The following is a 26,329-nucleotide window of genomic DNA, read 5'->3' as shown; positions in this document are numbered from 1 at the left end:
GAAGAACAAACTCTCAGATCATGTTTTGCAGTATTTGTGGTCATCACAAATATAGATGATATAATTTCTGCCTCACTTTAGAGCAGGAGACTTAAGTAGCAGCCATGAATAATAAATAACAAGGTGTATTATCCATGCATTCTACAGAAAAAGTACAGTGGGAATATTGGGAGAGATTCATAAGGGAGCTGTGTTTCATTAGCATTTCATTGTGAGGATGGAGAACAAGTCACTGTAAGGATCAAGGACAGCAGGCTGGAGATTTCAGTTGAGGGATAAACACACATTAGGGGGTCAAAGCTATCTGGTGTATGTTTGCTAAAGTTCTTTACATTATGACCACTATTATTTACTTTCAATTATGTTGTTTTGGTAGGTAGAGAAGACAATGCTTTTCCTTTTTTTTTTTTTTTGTACTATAATTTAGTGTGATTACATACTCTAAAATGATCTCTGTAGAAGTTCAACCTACCCAACACACGTGTTATAACAAATTGAGAGAAAATTTGATTTTGTAAAATAGAACACATTCACAGTAGCAAGTATTATGATAACTGTAGAGCTCTAACTTTTCTTATGTCTAAATTAATTTCACGTAATATGTTTCACCACATTACTGGTTTTATCCTATCACATGCAACAATTAGATTTTGCTTCTTCAGAATATATTGTATCTCTGTTTTTTGATCCCTTATGTTTATAATTGGCAAAGTGATCATGTCATAGCTTATTTTGTAGCTTAATTTTAAACATTAATTTGGGTAAAAGAAGTATCTAGTATGACAAGGCTTGTAATATAAATGCTGTCCTGTTTCAAGGTAATGTGCAAATTTTAACTTTTTGCTATATAATTGTGTAACAATTTTGTTACCATTTAAAATATTTTCTTTACTATAGCACAGATGTTTCAAAAGAGTGTCAATTCTATTTTAACTGAAACAGAGTCACATGAGAGCCTGTTTCTACACCTGTTTCAAGAAATAACAGCCAGATGTACTAAATTTGGCTATCACTGTCATTCATTCATAAGAATGTGAATATTTTAATTCCTTTGGTATATTATCAGAAGATATTTATTTTAATGTGTCCAAACCATTGTCCTTTTCTTCAAAATCAATAAGCCTGGCTTGGCTTCTCATTTCGTACTATTCAAAATGCTTCATTTTCTAAGAGAAAGAAATACTGCCCTTTGACAATAACAGTCTTGTGGAATTTCCTAGTTGTAAAGCAAAAACCGTATCCTAGCCCAGTGAACACAGCTGAATCTAGCTTGAAGTTTTATTTCTCCCAGGTTACAGTTATTACCCCGTGAACTGAAAGCAACCTTAAGTTATCATCAACGTAAACCTATCCATCAAAAGTGTCAATTAAACCAGTGAAGTGTTAAATTATTGTGGATGTTGTGAAAGACTCTCTTGATTTCATTTTTGGATAACATTTGAATTATGATATTGATATGCCATATTATAACCAAAGAAACAGATAAAAATTGGGTCTTTTTATGAAACAATTAAAGCCACCTAACAGATAAACAGATTCTAACAGATAAAATTTAATGACACCTTTTGGTTCATGCTGTTTTCCTAGTTCCCCAGGGTGAGACAATAGGGCAACCTGGATTTTAACTTTTATGAGATGAGCTTCAGGGTGAAAATGCCGTAACTGTCTCAAATATTGTGCAATCCTGCTTCGAGAATGGCAGCTTAAATTGTAAGATTATTTAATGTAAATGCAATTGAATTTTTCTATATCAGCTTACCATTGTGATTTGCATATGTTTTGAATACGCCAATACTACTTACCCCTGTTTTCTTAAAACGTGTGATTTCTGTCCTGAAATTTAGCAAGGGATAAGGCAAGGATTCATTTAATGTAGGATAAAGATCATTGGATCATTTAATGTAATGAAGCAGCTAAACATTTACGAGGTAGCTTGGGGATCCTTTCTGTATTTTTTCTAATGGTATGCAAGTTGTCACAGTATCAATTTGGAGACGGTGGTTAGTAAGAATGGCAAAGAAGATACAAGTACACAGATATCTTCCTGGTTATTACATTTAAGTTCAGCTAAAATCTAATTACCTTAATCATTCCGTTATCTGGTTTAGTTTGGGAATTGTTCTAATTTATCATAAATTTGGGGTAATTAATATAATTTACATTTGATATTTATAAAAGCTGTCATTTATGCAGAAGGTATACGGATATAGATATATAAATTTTAAAATAGAATAGAAAATATAATTAATGTTAAAACTGTGATAGGCATAATTTCATCTTTTTGGTGATTAAGACATCACTTCAAGTTATCATAATAACAGAATGCCATTATGATATGATAAAGTCAAAGTTTGGATGTGACTAGTTAACAGAAAGTAAATTCATCTCATCATTCATTTGTTCAACTCATATTTCTTTAGCATTTAGTGTATATCTGGCACTGTTCTAGACAGAAGTATAAAAATAAAAAGCACAATCCCTGCTCCAAGTTTTTCAGTCCAGTGTGTAGGCAGATGAGTAAATAACTACAGTGCAATGCAATAACTCATAAAGGAGGAAAACAGAAAATATTTCTATCTCAACTGGGGTCAGTAAAAGCTTCCTGGCCAAGACTGGTTCAGTAGGAATTATTCCAGGTAATGTGGAGCACTTCAGAGCAGGAGGTATTTCAGGCAAAAAGAACAAACTCTGGGAAAAATCAAGGACATATAGAAGAGCAGGGCACATCCAAGGAATTGTAAAGAACTCATATGATGAGAACAAATTATTAATAAATAATTGTGGAACTTTGATACCAGTTTACTCTACAAAGTAGAAAAGAGCTAAGAATAAATCAAAACAAAACCAACACAACAACAACAAGATAAATCTTATGAGGCTTCTGGTTTGGGCAAATAGGTAAGTAGAGGAATGATTTCTCCAGAACATGAGGAATAGAGGAAAAGGGGCAGAGATGAGAAAGGGAAGTGAATAGTTTATAGAGCTATTGGGATTGAGAGTTCTCATATCATAATAATGATACTAAAGATAAGTATGACTTCCGTAGCATTATAGGAATTAGAAAACTATCTCTGACTTTTATGACTTTAGATGCTCATACTGTTACTCAGAGTCTCTGAGAAAGATAAGATTATTTTTATTATTATCCTTATAGTACAGATAAGAACATTCAGCCTCAAAATGGCTGACTTTCTCAAGATCATTTAGGTAATAAGGTATTAAACTGAGAATTTAACCCAGTTTTCAAGCTTTGGTTCCATATTTTTTCTTTTACATTACATTGGAATTTCTAGTGATAAAATAATCTTGAATCATGAGCATGTTTTTTAAGAGCCATCCAAACAAAGCATAAGGAAAAAAACTGTACTTTGCTCCATTTTGACAATTAGCCCTTATACAAAATTTTAAATCAGTATAGACGCCATGAGTTTTTTTGGAAATAAAGAAAACTGTTTAATCTTTATAAGCATGTCTTATTTTAAAAGAATATTTTCACTTATTTTCCATTTCTGATAGTCTATTAGCAATACCACGAGAAAATAATACTAGGTGCTATTTTGAATTTGAAATATATTTTAATGAAAATATATTGAAGGACACTTTACATACTTAGTATCTGTATCCATTAGTGCCAACGTGGATAACAGAAGTGCAAATAAATTTGAAAAAGGCACATTTTAAGCTTCTGTATTTTGGCTTATGCTATTCTTTCTTCCTAGAAGGCCCTTCTGCTTTTTCTCCAGATGGAATAACTTCCCTTTTTTCCAACAACAGCAGAAAACATTACTTCCTCTGTGAAACATTCCCCAATTGTGCCTAAGTAGCCATCACATATTGAACATATAATATTATATGACTGTTATTGGTGTAAATATCTGTCTCTCTATCTAGAAAGTTTATTCCTTTAGCATAAGGGCAATATTAATCATTGCTGCCTGAAACAGAAACTGTTAAATTCACAATTGAAAGAAATAGTAAATGGCAATTGTATGTACATAGCACATAGTGTTATAAGTACAGAGACTTTGTACCTGCATCTATGCACAAACCAATGCATTGGTATGTAAATAACCTCTGTGTTTCAAAGAGAAGAGCCATAAGGGAACTGTTGTTGTGAGAGAATGAAAGGCATAACAGGAATGAAAATTCGGTTTTTTATTTCTGTGGGGAAATAGAGAAATATTTAATAACTAAACAGTCACATAAAAAAACCTTTCCCCTACTAAATTTTAAACCTATATTCCCATATTTAGGTGAAAATACGCAAGAAATGAATATAAAGAATTCATTTTTATAATTCAAAATCAGAAATAATTGCAGCTGGAAGAAACTTCTCTAAATTTATTCCCTAAATTCAGAAAAAAAATAGAAAGAAATATAATGTATCATATTCAACTATGAAAGACATCCTCAGGAATTGCAGAAGCCTGTTGTTATGGTTACAAGCAGACATTCTTTTTTGTGTTTACACATAGATGTCATTTGGGACCGAGATTTTTCGTATGTGATCTTAGGTAAAGATTGCATATTATATGGGTAAAATTTAAACTCTCATTTTGACATTTTCTCTGAAGTTTTAATTTTTCACCTCTAATTATTTATAACAAATTTTGTACTTAGGTAATTTTTGAGAGGTTACATTTCAGATGTTAAAATTACCAGAATGTCTGGTACAGACTTATCGAGAAACTTTTAAAAAAAGGTATAGTAATGGGGCTTAAGTATGGAAAAGAAAATGAAATTTAGCCATCAGAAGTTAGCTATCCATAAGGAGAGAGACAATAATTCCTGCATTTATGAAGACTCATTTATACCAGAGTACAGTTAAACTATACTTCCTTCAATGTGGCAGAATATTTTCATAATATTCTTCTGGTTGATGAGTACTTAAATAGGAAAATCATGTAATAACATATATAAAATCCAGGAAAATCATGTAATAACATACATACAATCCAGATGCAATAGATAACCTCTTAGGTGGGCATCACTAAACCAAACATATACATGCATATATTGCACTAGATATACAATACCTAATAACAGCTACTATTTGCTGAACTTGCCACATACTTATCTATGTTCCAAGTCTATTCCCTATATTCTCTCATTTAATCCTCACAGTGCTCCTATAAGGACAAACTGTTATTATCCTTTTCCAACCTATGAGCAAATCTAGGCTCAAGGAGGCTAATTAAAGCACCCAGGTTCACATGGGAGGACCTGGAATTTAAAACAAAGTCATCTGTTTCTAGGGCTTGTTTGCTTAAGACTCTACATAGTGCTGCTAAGGAAAACAAAAAAAGCTTGTCTATATATCTAGAGACCTGAGTCCTGTTCCAACTGCACCACTCTCGTCATAGACTAGGACAAAGCTCATCATCTTTTATGGTCTCAGTTTATCAGCAAAATGAAGGCCTGAGGCTTCATGACCTTGAAGACCTGTTGCAGCACTAAAATCTTTGATTAAGTTATACTTTGTTCTAAAATCTGGAAGATTGTTATCAAGGAATTTATAAGGTAGTTATGAAGCTAAGATTTATGTTCAAAGAACAGTTAGTGTGAACAAGATTTTTCATGCCTTCTTCCATCTAGGTAAAATTGTCATTCCCTTTTCTGTGCCTCCATGGTAAATAGTTTTATCATAATATGCTTTAATTTTTTGACTTGTTTTACACCTGCTTTTATTGTATTTACTAAGAGATCTTTGAAGGCAAAAATCGTATCTGTCTACATCTGTGTTTCCAGTACTAAATGATATCTGATAGATAATATGGACTCAATCAATCAGCATTCAATCCACTTAAGAATGGCTTATGGGGCTTGTCAGAGATGTTCTACCAACCGACTTACTGAGTTAGGTTCTCTGATATGAGACCTGAAAACCTGCATCCTTACCACTTTATGGGTTCCTGTGTGCATGATATGTGTGTTGTTCAATTACACATGCAATAAACAAAAGGAATTTTATAACCAGTAAGGGCTAACATGGTTTCCCAAAGTGTGTTTCCTATGAACTGCTCTAGGAAAAGAAATTGTGTCACCCAAAACTACGTGGAAAAAAAGGGCTACTTCAGCTCTCTCTTAGAGAATCATTATGTCATGTAGCATATTAAAGGCTCTGAGAAGTCCTACAATGAAAAAGATGATGCTTACTTTATTTAACAAAGCGATTCTCAAGTATATGTAATCTTATAATCTACCTTGAGAAATGTGAACTAACACCAATCAGGGAAGAACTTGTGGAGAACAGAGGGGACAATGAGAATTATGTCTGAATGAAAATATCTATATAATTGAAGAGGTAGGAGCAAGACAAATGAAATAATGAAAGTACAGAAGTGAAAATGTGTGACAAAAATACTCCAACTAGAGCTGATTTCACACATTTCAATAGTGAGGAGAAGTTTGGAGAAGTATATTTGTGCCCCAAAATGGAGATCTTGAATGGCGGGAAGGGAATTTCAGGCCTGGAACACTTACTGAACTTACTGAGAGTGATGTGCCAGATGTTGGACTCCAGGTTCATGCTCTTACTCTTGATAGCTTGGTTTAAGGTAGTGATAAGATTAGCCAAATATATTTTATTATTATTATTTTCTTAAGGAAGATTAGCCCTGAGCTAACATCTGCTGCCAATCCTCCTCTTTTTGTTGAGGAAAACTGGCCCTGAGCTAACATCCGTGCCATCTTCCTCTACTTTTTATATGTGGGACGCCTACCACAGCATGGCTTGACAAACTGTATGTAGGTCCACACCCGGGATCCAAACTGGCAAACCCCAGTCCTCCAAAGCGGAACATGCAAACTTAACTGCTGTGCTACCGGGCCAGCCCAAGAATAGCCAAATATAAAATGCAGAATACAAATAAAAATTTAGAATTGCTATTATATAAAGGCCAGACCATTTTAAATTCATAATTTACTTAGTGACTTCAAAAACATTATTATTCACATCCAATAATTTGCAATACTTTGTGGATAGCATTTAATGGAGAAAACTCTTTTTCACTTTTGGGATATTTTAATAGCAAGTGTAAGCACGTAGGGTAAATAGCTAAATGAAAATATGAAGACTGACACTAATTAAACCCAAATTGAGTATGTTCTTTTTAATGTTACTGAAGTTATTTAAATACTTCTTTTAAATTCTTATTCGCTTATATTCAATTCTTAAAAACATAATACGGTTGTATTAACCCCACATAAATATGGTCATATCTAACATGTGTAGGAGAAGCTGACACAATCATGATTTTTTTAGGGAAAAAAATTGTTATGTTGGCGTTCCCAAGATTGAGAGGTCAATAAGGCAAAATAAACTATCTTTGCATTTTTACTTCTTTCCGATTCAATTTCTTCCCTTTTATCTGTACTGCCATTATCTCTCGTATAGACAGCAAAGTGCTCCCTCATAAATTTACTAGAAGGGAGCTGGTTGTGTATTTTTCTATAAGATGTATTTCACTGAAGTATATTTGTCTTCAAAATAAAAATATACTAAAAATAGTTCAAGATTTAAAGAAACATCTATCTAATCAGTTTCGGAAGGGCTTGCCCTCTATTATTACTTGATGATTTGAGATTTTCAAAATACGTTCAGGATTAACTTCCATCCATGGTAGCATTGGGGAGCAGTTGTAGTAAGTATTGCCCCATGCGAGGTTCACTGTGGTATTTCCAAACTCAAGTTTGCTTTTAAGTTCGGACTCTCAGTGCACTCTTTGAATCTTTGCTCACAAAATTTTATCTTTTGGTTAGTCCTTATCAGAGATATATTTCTCATTTTAGGTGCCACACTTGATTAGGACTCAATGACATTTTGGCTATCAAAGAACTTTTTTATTGTCTTTATAATCTACTATCCCCTGCCTTTATGCATAGCCCCCAAAATGATTGTCAACACAAAAAGGCGTGTTTCTTACAATAATTACTTATGTTAGCCCTGTATTTGATAAATGATTTTTCTTGAAAACTTTTATTTCTTTTATAGTCTGCAGTTAAAATGTCTAAACACAATTCTCTGTCACAATTTATAAGAAAAAATTTTAAGCAAAACTTTAAATTTAAACTAAATATACCGTTTTTAAATTACATACAGTAATTTTCATAGCACGTTATTTTAACCATACATCTTCCAAATCTGAAGAATTAACTGCTAAGTAATCTATACTTACTAAAAAGAAAAGATGAGGTCTGGGGAAGCTAATTGGGTTAATAAGTTTCAATTTTATAGTTATAATGTGAAAAGGACATTAAAGATTCTCTAACTCAAAACTTGAATTATATAGATAAGGAAACATATTCAAAAAGATAAAATGACTTTTCCTACGACAAGAAAAAAATAGTTTAATTAAACAGAAGTTCTAAGTTTCTAAATATACATACATTACATATATTTTATGGGGTGCAATATATGTTTAACTCAGTGAGTTTTAGTACCAGTATTACTTTTTTCATTTTACTGTTTTTTTCCACTGTGAAATATCCTACTCTATAATTTCAGTAACATAATTTAAATCAGTGCTGTCCAATAGAACCTTCTGTGATGACGGAAGTACTCTGTATCTACACTATTGGATATGATAGCCACCAGACACATGGTTATTGAGCACTTGAAGTGGGGCTAGTTTTACTGAAGAACAATCCAGTTCATGTAATTATATATGATTTTAATTAATTTAAATTTAAAGAGTCACGATTGGCTAGTGGCTACCACAGTGAACAATGCAGATCCAATCACATATAATGTACTCCTCTACAATTCATTTTGAATTTTCCATAGATAACAAACCAAAAGAAAAAATATATCTACATAGTTTTTTCTTCCAACATTATAGATGCAGTTTGAAAGTTTACATCTGTTAGTTTGGGTATTTATAATTTGTTAACACTTGTAGAAGTATTATATACTATAGATATGAATTTATACACTAGAGTTTAAAATTATATGGCTGCTTCAAAGCATGCTACATGTTTAATTAAAAAATCATAAGAAACATTTGCATTGAAGTATGCTTCTTGGAAGCTAAAATTCAGAGAGATATAAGAATTAAGTTCGGAGTAGCTGAGCAAATAAGTGAAATATTGTGTGATGTTTTGCTTCCTAAGTGTCTGTAAACAAAATGACTATTGATTTTCTTTCCTAGGTATTTGTATTGGATTGACTGCTGTGAGTATCCTCACATTGGTCGTGTTGGAATGGATGGAACCAATCAGAGTGTTGTCATAGAAACCAGGATTTCTAGACCTATGGCACTGACAATAGATTATGTCAACCGTAGACTCTATTGGGCCGATGAAAATCACATTGAATTTAGCAACATGGATGGATCTCATAGACACAAAGGTTAGTCCAATAACAAAATGATTCAGTATTTTAGCAGGGCATAAATATTGTTTAGAAAAAACATATATATGTATTCGTTATATATACTTTCTCTCATCAAACACATTTCTTAATTTAAGATTACATTATTATACTCTTTTATGACAATATTGGTAACTAAGAATTAGATATATTTATTCAGAATTTCTATAATCATGCATAAAAATCATGTTTTCTCTAATTGTATTTTTCTAAATAGTTGTTATAGTAAATGGACAAAATTTTTATAACTTAATATATCCATATATGCTAATTGAATTAAAACAGAAAGATATTTGCTTGTAAGTGTAAGGCATTTATTGCAATCTGATAGAGTTTGCTTTTTAAAAAATGTTAAGTAAAATATAGTTCTTTAGGGACAGCAAAATAATACTATTTAAAAGTTTTCAATTACATTACATACATGATTAATTTATTGTTATTTAATCAACAATAGCAACAAAAATTAACTTGGAAAACAGTTTTCAAATTAGATCATAATTCAGGAAAAAATTTGAATACGAATGAATATAAAATTCTCGAGATACTTTAGTTTTCCATACTTTATAACTGAGTAGATTAAAAACCTCTAAATATAAAACTAATGAATGAAACAATTGGATTTGAGAGAAAGTAACACTAGAAGTACAGATGAAGAAAGAGAAAAATAGCTGAAGATGAGGGAATTAAGAAAAGCAGTGGAGAAGGACGTAATGAAGCATGGGGTATAGATGAAGATGACACAGGTATAACAGAAACTACAAGTGACTCACATGAACACTCAAAATATTTTAGTTGTAGGTGGCTTTTTAAGGATTAGATTTTTCCCAGAATAAAAAAAGAGAAATGATTTTTTATTGATCTGAAGTGACCTAGCGTCGTCTTTGTTATTAGGTGTTTTCATCTTCAAATAGCTCATATAGTACGGCTTTCACAGAAAGATCCCAAATAAAGCCTACACGTTAGTCTGTTTTAGCTTATCAGATTGCTTTCTTCTCTGCCAGTAAGCTGAGAGCCTAACCCCGGGGGAGGAGGGAAAGAGGAGAGCTGGTAAGGAAGGGAGGATTGTTGATAATCTAATTGTCAGCTGAGGCCCTGCAAATGTATCCCAGTGTGGAGTCCTGAGAAAGATGAAGGCACTCAGTAAAAAAATAAATAAATAAAAGTAGTAAAAGTCACTGAAGCGACACCATTTTATAATTTTGCCTAAGTCCCTCTCAGTTGACATCTAAACAAATATGCCCTTTAAGTAAAAATGTTGACAGAAAGCCTTAAGAGGTGCTTTTTTAAGGGTAAGAACATTGAAGTCCAACAACCATAGTTGTATGAGTCACTTATTTAGGTGTTGGCATTTCAATTATAGAGATAAAGAACCTCATCAGGATGCAACTTGAGTGAAGAATTATTTAAAGATAAATTTACGGTTTTAAACAGAGCAAAAGTAATGTTGACAAATCAAAATTACACTTCGCATTCAGCAGTTATATCTCTCCCAAAGAATCAATAATGAAATGTTTTGCAACATTCTTAGATGGTATAATTGAAAGTTTCATTGTAGCAATCAGTATTTTCCCTATGAGACCTGGACATTTTCAGCATCCATATAAAGAGCTAGGTTGTTGTGAATGTATTGCTTTGTGCTCAAATTTCACTGTGTAATAAAATTTAAACGATTTTTGGTTAGATAGGCGAACGTTAAAAATATATTACAGCATCAAATATTTGCCTATTTTCATTTCAGTCTTTGTTTTTGAATAACAAAAATTGAGTTAAAAATATTGTCTATTAGAAACTATTAATTCCATCACCTACTCATTATATTAAAATTATATCAGATATGTGGATGACTAATGCTTTGAATACTTAATACAAAATTAAATGCGTGTAAATGAAGTGTCTTTCAATCATGGTACTGGTGGTGACATTGGGTAGAGTTAACTATATAACAGAGAGAAAGGTACTAAATTTATTAAAGATTAAAATATCTGGCTGAGAGACAATTAGGTGTGATGTTATTAACATTTTGAAATCTGATTTTGAAAGTACCTTGAGGCTCAAGGCGGGAGAAAAAGAAAGTGAAAGAGTTACTGCCTTCAGCAATATTTTCTCCTGAAGGCTTTCTCAGAAAGACTAATGAAAAACTCGTTATTTCTTATCAGGCATCTGCCAATATCTGAATGCAAGCCAATAATTGCCTGATAGTTACTAACGAGCTACTAATTGTAGACAGCCTGAATTATGCCAACTCCACAGCCAATGAAAAAAAGAGTCATTCATTTGCTATGTTTGTAAAGAAAAATAGCATCTTTTACTTCTTGCGTTTGCCTAATAAAAACATAAAGAATGCTGTAGTTTCCTGGTTGTGTATTTGGAGGTGGAAAACAAGACATATATCAATAATAACTTTTGTATTAGTTTGGTCACAGACCTCTTTTTTTCTCTTAATCAGACAAGTATTGTTGTTCTTATTTATTTCGTTTATTAAAACTGAAGCCAGAGTTCATCAAAAGAATGGGATATGCCAGTCATGACAAAGTCATTTGAGAATATGAAGGGTGTATGAGAAATTTCAGAATTATGGTGCTTTTTTGTAAGTCAAATTTTAATAATAGAGAAAAATTAAATCATACATAGGACTTTACAGTTTAGAACGTTTTTTCCACGCACATGTTCTGATTTAAACCATACAGTAATTCCATAAATGAATCATTATTTTATTATCATTGTCCAGCCCAAGAACTTCTAAAGGTTCTGAATTATGTGCCCTAAACAATAGATCAGATTGCCTTTCAGGTACATATGACTTGCAATTTCCTTGAGAATTTCCATCTATTTTTTTCTGCTACCTCCTGTACCCCATCACACCTTCCTACAAAGTCCAAATACTACATTGCTAAATTAAAAAAAAAAAAAATTAGTCAATTTGCTAGCTTAGGAACATTTATGTACAATCTTAGTCTCATGAACTTCTCCCTAAAGCCTCTCTCTATCATTCTACTGGCTTTTACTCCAGTAATTATATAATAATATGGTATAATATAATAATAATAACGCCATAGAATATTATGCATACTACTGAATAAGTGAGTCAGTGTAAGTCAAACTTTCATTAGTTCATTTTTTTAATTTCTCTGATTTCTTCCCTTTAGATCTGCCCATTTATTCATTCATTTGCTCATTCAAAAAACATTTACTGATGTCACTTTCTGTGCCATGCATTATGCTAGGCCTTGGAGTTACAAAGATGAGTAATTTCCTGTCTTTCAAGCACTTACAGTTTACTGTGGAAAAACTGATGTGCAGGTAAAGGCATAAATTAGATTGGGGTTAGAGGTATATACAAAATACTATGGAAATGCAGGTTAGAGTAGGAAAGACTTTGCTGAAGTGAGGGGTTCTTTGAGAAGTCTGATGGATGTAGTGTAAGCTCTCCATGTGGGGCAATGTAGGAATGATTCTTCACATAAAGGGAACAGCATGTGCAAAAATATAATCAAGTCTTGAAACAGCATGGGGTTCACACAGTTTTCCTATGACTTGAAGTCATATAGGAGGGAGATAATGACACTAGATAAACAAGGGCAAATTGGGGCCAGACTGTGACAGGCCTTGTATGCTCAGTAATTTGGAATTTATCCCTTAGGTCGCAGGGAGCCATTGATGGCATTTAGGTGATAGAGTGCTATTATTAGATTTGACAACAGCATGGAAAATGAAAGACCCTGGAAGGGCAACCAATTTAGAGTCTGTTAAAATATTTTAGGAGAAAATGCTTGAAATGATTATAGCTCTGGGAATGGGGATAAAGTGTTACATTCGATAGTTATTTAGCAGAATAAATAGGAGAGATCTGTAAGCTTAAAATAGCAGAAATATTGAGGATCAAGTTACAAATATTAAGTGAATGATTTATATTATTATCCACTTAGGGGAAAAGAGCTCACAGTTCTGATGACTTCCTAACTTCACATATATTTGTACATTTTTCAAAGAATTAAAAAATACCAAACTAAGGATAGCATAGAGATTCTTCTTGGAAAGCTTTGTTTTGATGAGAGGTATATTAATTTTAACAAAAGAGTCAACATAAAAGGAATTCTAAGGATGTGACTAAACACTCCCTATTGTTTCTTTCCCTACAACATTTCAGAACACCTGACAATTTACCTGGAAGAAAGATTGCAAATGAGTGAATCTCTCTCTGCCTACTTTCTCTTGAGATATAAAATATGTCCAATGAGAAACTTGGCAATTTCAGAGTGTTCTCTAGGCTGATATGTTCAGTTTTTAAATTTATATGTCTTTATACAAAAACACAGTGATTGTAAATAATAATATCCTTCTTGTAGGTCTGTATATTTGGGACAGATTCCTTACCACTCCCAAGTCACAAGCTTCTCAGAGAATTTTAGGCTTTGATTTTGGATAAGAAGTAAAATGCTGGAATACAGATCTTTAGATGAAAGAGTCTCCTCAGACTGGAGAAAGCGAACCCTTCTGATTTTAAAAGAGCTTAGGGAACCTAAGGATGAGGGTTAGTTGGGGTGAGATCTACTGCCAGCTTTCTCACCCTGAAAAGGGTAGATGACTTCCCTGGGTCTCAGTTGCCTCATCTATAAAAATAAGGGTGTTGGAAGAAAAATGACTGAATTCCAGAACTAAAATTCTAAGCCTCCAGTTAGGTGAACCACACAACCCTTTCAGAATCTGTAGCAAATCTCAAAGTTTTGACTTCAGGTTCTTCTCCATTTTAAGAGTGAGAGAGATTGGAAATCTGTAATACACAAATGCTTCCTCACTCAGCCTTGATGAAAATCTCACATTGTCAATTCAATTCTCAGGTCTCCAAGTATTATCGCAAAAGTTATTAACTTCTGTTAAAGTTGAACCCTTGTGAACTGATCAATTCAGTAAGAGAGTTAACACACGTGCTTGAGCATTACATTGTAGTAGACGTTTTGCACATACCATTTCATTTAATTGTTTTTGGCTTTCAATGGAAATTTTCTTAGCCTACTACTGGGGTGCGAAGAACTGGAATCATCCTCTTATAAATTCATAGCTTTATTAGAAGCCTACTGTGTTCAAGAAACTGTGTTTGATGCAATACATGCTCTTTTAGTCAGCCCATCAGTAAACAACTATGCAGTAAGTGCCACTAAAGCCATTTTGCAGCAACAAAATAGGTTTAAAGAGGTTAAGTAATTTGTCCAAAGTCAAATAGGTAGAAACTGAGAAAATCAGAATTTGAATCCTGATGTCTTTCCAAAGCCTGCTTTCTTTCCATTCTCTACACCGCCTCCTTGTTTTTGAACAGATAATTGATGGAAGATTTGTTGCCTGATTGTTATAGGTTCTAATAGCAACAGTTACTGCATAAATGCACACTTAGACAAGTAAAGGTATATTCATATCTAAATTTCTTCAGATTGATTTAAATAGTGGACATAGATAAATCGCAAAAATGTGAGAAACAAACAAAAACTTAAACCATCAGAACATAATTACTGTAAAAGAAAGCATCTATCTTGTTAAATGCAAATATGTTTTGTGTTTGTTTGTTTGGGGGAGTGAAGAGAGCAATAATGTTGCTTGAAATGTATAACCTGCGTTAGTGGGACAGTTTGATGTTACAGTTTGCTGTTTCCAAACTAACTACATCTCCCGCCTGTGGGGAAACTTTTAAATCTTATTTGGAAATTCATGTCACAGAATTTCTGAAATTCGACCACAGTAAAAATCTTTTGTCATTAATTTTATGCATTCCAAAAAGTACAAGCTTCTCTGAATGGAATGTCTATAAAATAGGTTACAAGTATCTCCTGAGAAAAATTTCAGCAATCACTTTGCACATCTACCTTGACTTAGAGATTCCATTTTCCATTTAATGAAAAGAAAATTAAATACCAGAAAATTCTATTTAGGCCACAATTTCATTATGACTGCTTGTATTAAAGTACATAAATTCAGATGTAGTTTTTCTCATTTTCTGTTAGTTGTGCCATTGAACTTGAGATATCTTAGAGGCATAGTTAGTTTCTTGACAAAAAGACTGAAAATACTGTCTGAACAACGATAACAAAAGGTATATTTGACCTTGAGTGTTAAAATTTATTTGTTCTAGTAATTTTTTTCCAGAATATTCTTTGTATCATTGAATGATTTAACCTTGTGTTTAATCATTGGTCATGTACATATTTTATCCAGCACACTGGAAAAGATATACGCTCGTAACTGCTAATTTTTCTGAGGAGTAACCATTGGCTGTGATTCTAAACTATAGTTTATCACTGAACAGTCTTTTATTTTATGGAACAATTGTTTAAAATTTCATGCAATTATGTTGACTACAGCTCTTCATTTGTTTCTGTACTCCTAGACCTGAAGATCCTCAGACTGAAGTGTCAATATTGTAGTCCAACTCTGTTGTTTGTTTATTGCTCTGTGAATCCAGGTTGTGTGATGACAAGGCAATTCTGTGTTTGGATTTGAAAATCCAAATCATAACCCATGCAGTAATTGTCTAATTAATGTTGGAAAAGAAATCCAGATCTCAGCATGCTACTGGTGAAATAGCATAAAATATATTTAAACGGTTTTGTGCTGAGGGGAAAAACACACTGAAAAAGACAAAGGGAGTATTTTGTGCTCGTCTATCCTAAAACTCAATAGCTGTTGTATTGAGTTTTTAGAAAATTTAAATATCCGCTGAAGGCCACCAAATAAAGGGAGGAAAGTTAATAACAACACCCTCCAATTTTACAATATTCTAGAGTGTTGCTTTCTCTCTTTCTTTTTTAAATTGAAGTAAAGTCTTTCTTTCTTGGTAAGATATTGCATTTTAGTACTTTTGAAAAAAAAAATCCCTATCATTCACAGTCCATTACGAACAGTAGACTTCACAGGCTATTTTATGACAACGGTGTTGATGTGCTGCTGTTTACAATACAATAAAAGTTAATGGAAGGGAGCAAAATACAATTCAGTTACAATAGAAATGTTCCTGAACCAGTAAAATAAATTGAAATTAACTGTCATTTCTAAAGAGTCTTAGAATTTCAATGTCAATCATGTCTTTCAGTTTTATTTCTTGAATAGGATATGTTACATTAAATTTTGTATATGTTTAAATAGATTGTTATATTGCAAATGTCACATATGTTTCACATATGTTTTTAAATAGAAAAATTTTGTTTTTCCTTACTATGAGTTTTCACCCACTTTCAACAACCTTACCCATCCAAAATATGACACAGTAGGATATTGGGGATCAGTAGATTTGTCTTTGATTCAGGTTACCCTCTAATTTAGGCAAGTTGCTTTGCAGTGCTATAGTTCTGTGTCCTTATCCATCGAATAGGACTTCTAATCAATCATGATTTTCCAGCACTTCTTGAAAGAATTGGCAGAGGTTGGAACTGGGGCAGAGGAGGACTGTCCTATCAATTTCCTCCCTTACCCCTGCTTTTTCCTGGGACCACCTAGAATATATTTGAAAATGCTTGCAATATGTTACACTCTTCTCTGTTTTTATTCTAGAAGCATGTTTATAATTGTAGGAATGTGGGAAGACCAGACATAAATTCATGTGAATGGCTCTACCTGATGCCTATCCCAAAGGCAAAGTGCTTTTCAAAGGCTTCGGCTTTCTTTAGGACTCTCTGACAAGCACACTCCTAATGCTTATGTATGTGGATTATTGTAACTCTTATGTTTAGTTCTGATGGTCAGCTCTGAAAACACATCTCCAAGTGTCTGTGAAGGTTTTTATCACGAGCAGAAAGGCCCAGAAAGTTTCAAAGCAACAGGAATGTATCTTTACCAAGGGCATGAAGCAGTGTTGCTTTGCTTATTTCAGAGATTGGAGAGCTGTGTCATCATTGAGAGAAAATATTTATAGGCACAGTCTAGTTTTCAAAATTAATGTACTATAATTTTCCTGCTTTACAAACCCTCCCATTTATTAACAGGAATACTCTTTTTAGATGTTAAATATTAAAATGGTCATATTTGACCTTCTATTGTGAATAATTTAAAAATGTGTAGATGAGAAAGGGGAAAGGATTGAATTGCATCAAACTGAATATTCCTGATCTATATAGAGAGCACGTATTATTTGAGGTGACAAAGTGGAGAAGAGGAGGCAAGAAATACTAGAAAAGATTAAACAAATGATGCCTTCAACCTCTTGACAATGGCTTTAATCTAAAGAGTGGCTCTAAATAATTTCTATATTTTGCCATCGTACGTTACATTCATTTCAAAAAGTTATACATTTAATTGTCCCAATAAACTACTGCATTATGGAGGGACACATAACTGTTTTTGGGCATTTGATCAGTGTTAGTATTCAAAAGAGGCAGCCTCAAATAATAGACTCCCAGTAGCATTAGCTCATATCTGCTCTGTACTATGACCCATGCTGAATGGAAGAACTTTATTTTTCCTCCTCTTCAAAGTCTCGTTGATGGATAAACTTTTTGAAATATCATGGTATTTTTATGGGAAATAATAAATTTTGGACATTCTATCATAATATTTGAAAATGTTGGCTATCCTTAGCGTTCCTGCCATTTCTTAATGCTTTTATTCATTTTGAACAATGGATTTTGGATCCATTTGCCTGAAGTGTTTTTGAGTACTGAGACCATTAAGCAGAATTGTTACTAAAGAGTAGGCAGGAAAAATGTTCATGGAGGGAAATGTTCAATGCAACATTTTGTAGCCCGTTGTAGAGGGTTCTGAGTAAATAATTACTTTTAAAAAAAAGATTTTTCAAACAGTAACACTGAAGGGTATACATAAGTACTGACAAAGAAGGAACATCCTGGGCCCTAAGGTTACATAAAGCACACTCTTTTTTGACAGGGCGTTTGTAACTAAAGCTACTGGCTCAGCAGTCATTCTCTGGAAATTAGTTTACTGTGGCCATTTTCCCACCCACCCACTCTTCTCCGTTGTTCTGGGTAAACTAGAAACCATTATCCACCCACCCACTGACCACAGTCATGAATCTTCTACTTCCTTTGGCATCTTAAACCACTTTCTTCCATCGTCTACTTGTATGATCTGTCTACCAGCCTACACTCTCTTTGTAGCCTTTGTTTAATCTCACCTCATTTTGTCAATGGTAATTGTTTTTCTTTGTGTCATTTCTTCCTTTCTGTTTTTCATGCTCTACTCCTTTAATTCATGCCCTGCCTTCTCTACCTGTCTTGTTGTACATTATCCTTCTAGAAAGATATCAGGGAAAATTGTTAGTATCAGGGTCTCTCAGAAGAGAGGATTAGTGAGCATCCTGATCCTCCCTTCTGAAAACAGATGTTTTAGTCAGGCTAAATAGTTTGCACCATACTGCCTAGGGGATGGGTGTCATTGATGGCTTTTGATCAGGGAACAGATATGTGAGATGAAAGAAAAATATTGGAAATATTAACTGGAAGGCGTTCTAGTTATCCTGACTCAGTCTTTGTTAAAAGGCTGACTTCTACGGACTGTACCATCCGTGCTCTTTCACTTTCTTGCCTCAAATTGGGTTTAATCCATGGGAAGCATTGGCAGGAGGTTAGATGTGGACAAAGGAAGTAGTCAGAGTGTCTAATCATCCCCTTTTCCTCCCTACCCAATCATAGTGGTTTAGCAGTGGTTGAGTTCCTCTACCAAATGGCCACTGCTCTTCCTGGGTTGCTCTTTTCTCTTTTCTTCAGTTTTCACCAGGTTCTGGTAACAGACCTAAGAGAAAACAAGCCATCATTGGCCCTTTAGCCATGCCCACACCTCTGCAAATAATTAACAGAAAAATAATATGACCACTTGCACATAAGACTGCCTTCTATCAGGTTCTTTTCAGTTATCGTTTAAAACTGTGTTCTCTGTTTACAACAGGAAACTTGACTGATACAAAAGAGATTGGAAAAGGTTAATAACAATGAGAAAAGTTAGAATAGTTCTGCAATATTTCAGAGGTGAGCGAATGTGAAACTTTCCTTTGGGTAATGGCATCAAGAATAAGAAAAACGGGAGAGTCTTAAAATATATTAAAAAGAAAAAGAGAGGATTTAATGTTTTATATTATATGCTGGTTAATTTTAAAGTTGTAGAAGGTTAAGTTTCCCAACCTAGTCAGTCCTAGTTCGAGGGCTGGGTTGACCTTAATGGATCATTCAGGTATTTCCTTCCAAACGATACATAAATTCTTTATAACTAAAGAAAAAAACTCAATACTCAAATTACTCTGTAATCTGGATTCCTTCATAAAAGTAATTGCCAAATTTGGTGTTCCATTCTATGACCTTTGTTTTACTTTTGAAAATATTACTAAAGCCTTTATAGTAATTTTTAAATAATAAATTATAAGGATTGCTGCATATAATGTGATATTTTAAAATAACATTTAGATCCTTAAAGTACATCTGAGAGGAGAAAGAAGGAGAAAATTGAGCATCAATAGTGAAATTTCTCTTTAAGTACTAGCCCAATGGGCAATGTCATGTTGAATCTGCCATTATCCAATGTTATATCCTACCCAAAACACCAACCATGAGAGTTTAACTCAATGAAAGATGAGTACTATGTTATTGGTGCATTTTGTTCTTAAGTCAAAAACTAGATTAATCTTCAATATAAAATTAGAATGGTATTACCCAGGAACATACTTGTTTAGCATGATAAATACTATCTAAAAAATGAATAATCAAGGGCATTGTAATGGAGTATCTCTAGCTGTGAGGCAACAGTTAAGCCAAAATCTTATTCTGGATTTCCACCTTTTCTGTTTACCATAATTACTAGGAACCTTAGCAGGATAGCATCCGACTTCACTAAAAGGGAAAAACTCCACAAAGGAGTATTCCTTTGCTTTTATTTTTTGCAAAATATCAACTCCTTTCTTCTGATAGATACAGTCTATGAAAGAAAAATTAGGAGCCTAGGGCTTGAGTGGAATGCTGGAAACAGTACAATAGATAATGCTGTTACACAGACTAGAGACCTATCTACAGGAAACAGCTTTAAAATAGGTTTTAAATGTATAATAAGTACCTGTTAAACTGCAGCCCACATGACAGGCCTGTTTTTCTCTGTCTTTTTTTGTGTTTCTACTGAATACCTACAAATGAGATTCCTTAAATTTATTTTTCACATTGCTCTTTTAAGTAAGCGAAGGCAGTCTTATGTACAAGTGGTCACATGGTTTTTCCCTTATAAAGGATAGCTATTATCATTTAGAGAAAACATTTACTATTGTTTCCATAAACTCAACAGCATCTCCATATTTAGTAAGAGTTTGTTAAATGTTCCTCTCATACCATCATATTCTTGTTGCTGTTTATATATATATATATAATATATATATTATATATTATATATTTATATAGTATATATGTACTATATATTATATATTATGTAATTATGTTATAACTAATAATTATTATTATACTTATGTAATATATAATAATATATTATGATATATATTTTTAAATAGATCTTTATATATCTGTAATTATATATAACATATATTATGGATATGTAAACACATACCTAATACATGCATGCATGTGTATATATGTATACTTATATATCTGTAAGGTAGAAATAAGTAAATAGACAACAAATAATGAACAATCTTCTTTTTCTTATTCTGAATCAGGAAAGTTTCTTGTACCAAATATATGATGCTTTGACTGGGAACATCTTGTTTATTCTCAATGCGAGTTGAACTCTTCAAATGTTGATGGCACAACAAACACAGCATTCATTTATTTATACTTATCATTTAGCAGTTAATATATAGCATTTTTTTCACAGAAGCTTAAGTAGATAGTCAAATAACTCTTGTGAAGAGATTTAGGTCCTAAAGAGGAAATGAGGCATACTGCCAAGTTATGAGCTGAACCCCTAAAAAGGCAATATGTAAAGATTTCGTTTGTTTGTTTTGCTTTCTTTTGTTTGGTGTGATTTTCAACATTGGCTGTGGTATTAAGAGAACTTGTCAACATCTCTTAGAGAGTAGTTTTTTGGAGCCAGTATAGTGTTAGATGTGTGCAACTAAAATTTCTCCTGTTAACTCAAGATGGTATTTTTACTTAGTTTGTTTGGTTTTTCAAGAAGGAATACTCTAGTGGTTGTGTTTGATTCTGTTTGAGAAATAAACATGTTTGTCGAATGAGAAGGCCTGGAGTGGGCTTATAAAGCTATTGGTGATAGTCCTGTTCTTTATTGCCAATATCAAACAAGGAATTGAATGAAACAGACGGTCATTTTGGGCAAATGAACTAATTTTCTTCACTTTGACCTGACATTTCTGCATGCTCTGTACATTCAGCCATGTGCCATCCTTCTTCTGAAATAAGTGTTCATCTCTCTGATCTCCATATGTTTATCTTTTCTGCTAACATAGGGTTTCTCACAGGTGATTCACTACAAGCTTAGATGTAGCAAATTTGTCCAGTACTTAAATTGCCCCAGGTCCGAAAGTCATAAACAGTGTAATTGCTATCAATTAATTAAATAACCTGACTTTCACATGGAGCTTATGAAATTAGTCCCATTGCTTTATATACTCGTATTAGTTTTCTAGGGCTTCCATAACAAAGCACCACAAACTAGGAGGTTTAATCAACAGAAATTTATTTTCTCACAGTTCTGGAGGCTAGAAGTCCAAGATCAAGGTGTTGGCAGGTTTGGTTTCTCCTGAGGCCTCTTCCGTTGGCTTTGTAGGTGGCTGTCTTCTTGATGTGTCCTCATGTGACTCTTTCCTGTATGTGCACACCCTTGGTGTCTCTCTTTCTCATAAGGACACCAGTCCTATTGGATTAGGGCCCCAGTCTTTTGACCTCATTTAACCTTAGTTACCTCTTTAAAGGACCTGTCTCCAAATACAGTCATACCGGGGGCTAGGGCTTCAACATGAATTTTGGAGGAATAGAATTCAATCCATAAAGAGAGTGCTAGAAGGTAAAGTGGCAAAGAACTATGGACCCAGAGAATCTGATTTAGATTCAAATACCAGTATCTTCATTTACTAGTTTTTTTGCTCCCTTCTTTGGCCACGTTTTGCAGATCTTAGCTTTCTCATCTACAAAGTGAGGTTTACTATCACACAATAGAGTTGTGGTTATGAAATGAAGTAAGGTGTACAAAGTGGAGATCCTACTGCAGGGATTCTGAGCCTCAGAACTTTTGATTCTTGGGCCTGATAATTCTTTGTTGTGGGGCCAGAATTGCCTCCCCAACCCGTTGAGAACCACTGGCCTAGTTCCTTGCACTGAAGTGCTTAATAAGTGTCAGCTGTAGTTACTTATTGACTAGCTAAAAAGACTATTCTACTTTTGAGATGCTAATAGGCAAATTCTTACAAAAACTTCACTAGAAGTTAATTGAATCTCTGGTGGACTGAGTTTTTTTAAGTGATTAATTTTTTGAGTCTGTATTTAATGGTGTAGTTACTTCTTTGCATCTAAGGAAGTCTGAATTGAATGTTTCTGATGCCATCAACTTTTTCTGAAAAATTTTTATTTTATTTTGAAAATTTCCAAACGTGCGCATATGTTAAAAGATTGTTATAATGATCACTCATAAGTACAATTCATCCAATTGTTAACATTTTGCCGCATTTGTTTTACCTTTCTGGAATGAATTTATACAGCCAAAGGGAAGAAAGGGAATAGTTTGTACAAACAGCTCAGACACAATTCATTCTGGTAAAGTGTCCTTTTCATCTTTCTATCCAATTCCACTTATCATTTTAGTGATGGGCTCCATCTCTACAGACGTACACAGATAATTCAGTTGTGAGTACTTGTATCAAAAGAGTGCACATCTGGATTTTTCTTGATTTTTGCATCCTTCGTATGCATAGTAACTGTTTGGAGATGGATTTCTGGCTAGACGGTACCTTAATAGTAGTCAACTGCTTAAAGGGTCACCTATTTGGAAGAGTCTCATTTTATTTCTCTTATTTCTGTTTTCTCTGAGTCATAGTGAATTCTCTGGTCACATTTGACTCTTTTGAATAAAAATAACAATCAACAGATATAAAATTTCTGCTTCTAGTTTACAATATAAATTTACCCAGCATTTTATTTATTTATTTATTTATTTATTTACTTGAGGAAGATTAGCCCTGAGCTCACATCCATGCCCATCTTCCTCTGCTTTATATTCTGGATGCCTACCACAGCATGGCTTGACAAGAAGTGCCATGTCTGCACCTGGGATTCGAACTGGCGAACCCCGGGCCGCTGAAGCAGAATGTGCGCATCTAACTGCTACACTACCCAGCCGGCCCCATACCCAGAATTTTAAAAATAAGGCTGTAAACTTCCCTAGTAAGAGTGAATCATATTTGAAATTTTGATAGTTTTCCGGTTATACTAAATGAGGAATACGCCAAACAATTCTCAGTCATTAAAATCTAATTTATAAAAGAGTACATATTGCTGGACTTACAGTACCTTTTTTTCATTAATGAACATTTTCTCAAAATTTCTAAAAGTAGATCAGAAAATTAAAACTGAGAAATAGGCCAGAATGTTTGCACAAATTAGGGAATTTCCATTTTCTTTACTGCTTTTAAAAAAAAAAAAATTGAAGAAAACTCTAGACGGTTTAAAATTATTTGATCCCAAACAACCAAACAAATTTAGTGTGTCTTCTTGATAGGACCCTGGAATCTCTTGAATGAAAAATTCACATTTGTGATGCTCAATCTATTATTTGCATTTAAACCCAGTCTTATAATGAAGGTATAATTATAAAACAATTTTAATTTGCAACTAAACAGTTTGATGACTGTTAAATCTGCATAATACATTGTTATCTGTCACACTTATTTTCCTTCATCCCTATCCCAGCTAAAATACTCATAAAATCTCAGTGACTAAAATGGTTTATAGTAGTCTTGCAGTCACTCTATCTCCAGGTAGATAGATATTTCATCCTGAATATTTAATTTAATTAATTTAAAAGAGGGAGAAAGCAGTACAATGACCTGTAGATTTAAGGATTTAAGTTAGGAACAACTGGATGGAATATATATATATATATATATATAACTTTTAAAATGTTGGATGTTATTTGTTTCTGGTAAAGCATCCATTACTCGTGAAAAGGATTGCATTCATTTTCTTCCCAGTGGTTGAACCAAGCTAAATCTGAGCAAAGCAAACTCCTGCGCCAGATTCTGCATTCTCTTAACTGGTAATAAAGAACTTTGCTGGCCTGACAGGTTGTCACAACAATTATTCACATGAGGTTCTGTAGCAGTTGTATCTGTCAGCCCATGTAGTATTGAATATTTTAACTGGCAGTCTTCCAAGACTGAACATTAATCTTACCATCTCCTATTACAGTCCCTAATCAAGACATTCCAGGGGTGATTGCACTAACATTGTTTGAAGACTACATCTACTGGACTGATGGGAAAACCAAGTCACTCAGCCGTGCCCATAAAACCTCGGGAGCAGACAGACTCTCACTGATTAACTCATGGCATGCCATCACAGATATCCAGGTGTATCATTCTTATAGACAACCTGATGGTAATTATTCTTTCCATGATTTCCATAAATGCATCAACATCTTTTAGTAACATTCCATTTTTGTTTCCTCCAAGGTTAAGTGTAATTTTATGTTTGAGAAAGATTACCAGATTTCATTATTTAGCATAATTGTATGGAATGAATTGAGTTGATATCAAGTATTGCTATTAAGGGATATGATTACAAGTTCAATAATAGTACAAAGAATTGTTGGTTTGTTGAAATCATGTTAAGCTGAAATGATAATAAAACATAGTTGGAGAAGTGGAGACTGCATTCTTGAGATTATTTACAAAATAGTTTAGGAGCCTTAGTTTCTGGAATACTGGATGAAAGGAATTATATTTAAGTAGCTCTAGGACTCTAAAAATGAAGACTATATCAAGTTTACTTAAGCATATGTCTATTAGGAATTCTATCAGGCCCTATGGAAGAAATCTTTGATTATTTTGCCTAAAACACATATTTGGTGTAGAAAACAAAGCCATTGCATTCTTAGTTGTAGGTCATTGTTTTATTTTACATTTATATTTCTAAACATATGTATGTCTTTATCCAAATGCTTCTGGTCTGTTTATTTTTATGATAGACAATTTTTTCTACAAAGTGCTTGTTTTTATGGAACCACATCTTTAAAATTATTTAATATTAAAATAAATGCCATTGGACAATAAGTAGAATTTGTAGCAAAAGAATATTATGTTTATAATATTGGTGAGTTCTTGATAACAAAGCTGTATTCAAATACAAGTTATGAAGCTTAAATGTCCCATCGGTAATCCCATATTATATTATTGGGCTTGATTATCCTGTTTTGTTGTTATTTCTTTCTCATCTGTAGTCTCCAAACATCTCTGCATGATAAACAATGGAGGCTGCAGTCATCTGTGCCTTTTAGCCCCTGGAAAGACTCACACCTGCGCGTGTCCCACCAACTTCTATCTCGCAGCTGATAACAGGACGTGCCTATCCAACTGCACAGCCAGTCAGGTGAGTAGAGGTCTAGCAATCATTCTACGGGATGTATGGGTGATAAAAGTTTTGCCTGAGTTTTGTTTGTTTACTTAAACCATCTTTGAAACATCAATTTTTTTGTTCGGCATTATATTCGATAATTGTTCCATACGTTGTAGATAGGGTCACAGAGTAAGGGAAAAGCAGTTAGGTGAATATTGTTCAAATGGGAACTTAGGAATTAGGAAGCATAAATAGAGGTGAAAAGCAAAACAAAAACATAAATGAAACCCATTATTGCACAGATCCACACAGAATGATGGTGCAAATCATGAGTGCGCATAGCAGAATCCTCAAAGGAGGTTTGACATATTACAAGATGACAAGGTGATTGAGGCATAGGGTTGAGGCTAAGATATTGGGCTAAGATTAAGGCAGTTTAAACAAACAAAGAAAAAATCTTCCTAGA

General features: G+C 33.4%; 1 protein-coding gene across 1 annotated transcript in view; it reads left to right on the top strand.

Moving 5' to 3' along the window:
* LRP1B (LDL receptor related protein 1B) overlaps positions 1 to 26,329 on the top strand; it is a 1,825,183-nt gene that overhangs the window by 1,596,821 nt on the left and 202,033 nt on the right. Inside the window, exons 60-62 of the mRNA XM_046659286.1 lie at positions 9,150 to 9,349; positions 24,718 to 24,906; positions 25,748 to 25,896. Of these exons, the coding sequence (XP_046515242.1) occupies positions 9,150 to 9,349; positions 24,718 to 24,906; positions 25,748 to 25,896 (538 nt within the window). The remainder of the gene's footprint in view (positions 1 to 9,149; positions 9,350 to 24,717; positions 24,907 to 25,747; positions 25,897 to 26,329) is intronic.

The sequence above is a fragment of the Equus quagga genome, chromosome 4, assembly GCF_021613505.1.
Source record: "Equus quagga isolate Etosha38 chromosome 4, UCLA_HA_Equagga_1.0, whole genome shotgun sequence".
Taxonomy (NCBI): domain Eukaryota; kingdom Metazoa; phylum Chordata; class Mammalia; order Perissodactyla; family Equidae; genus Equus; species Equus quagga.
The sequence above is the reverse complement of the archived record's forward strand: the minus strand, read 5'-3'. Positions and strand labels throughout refer to the sequence as shown.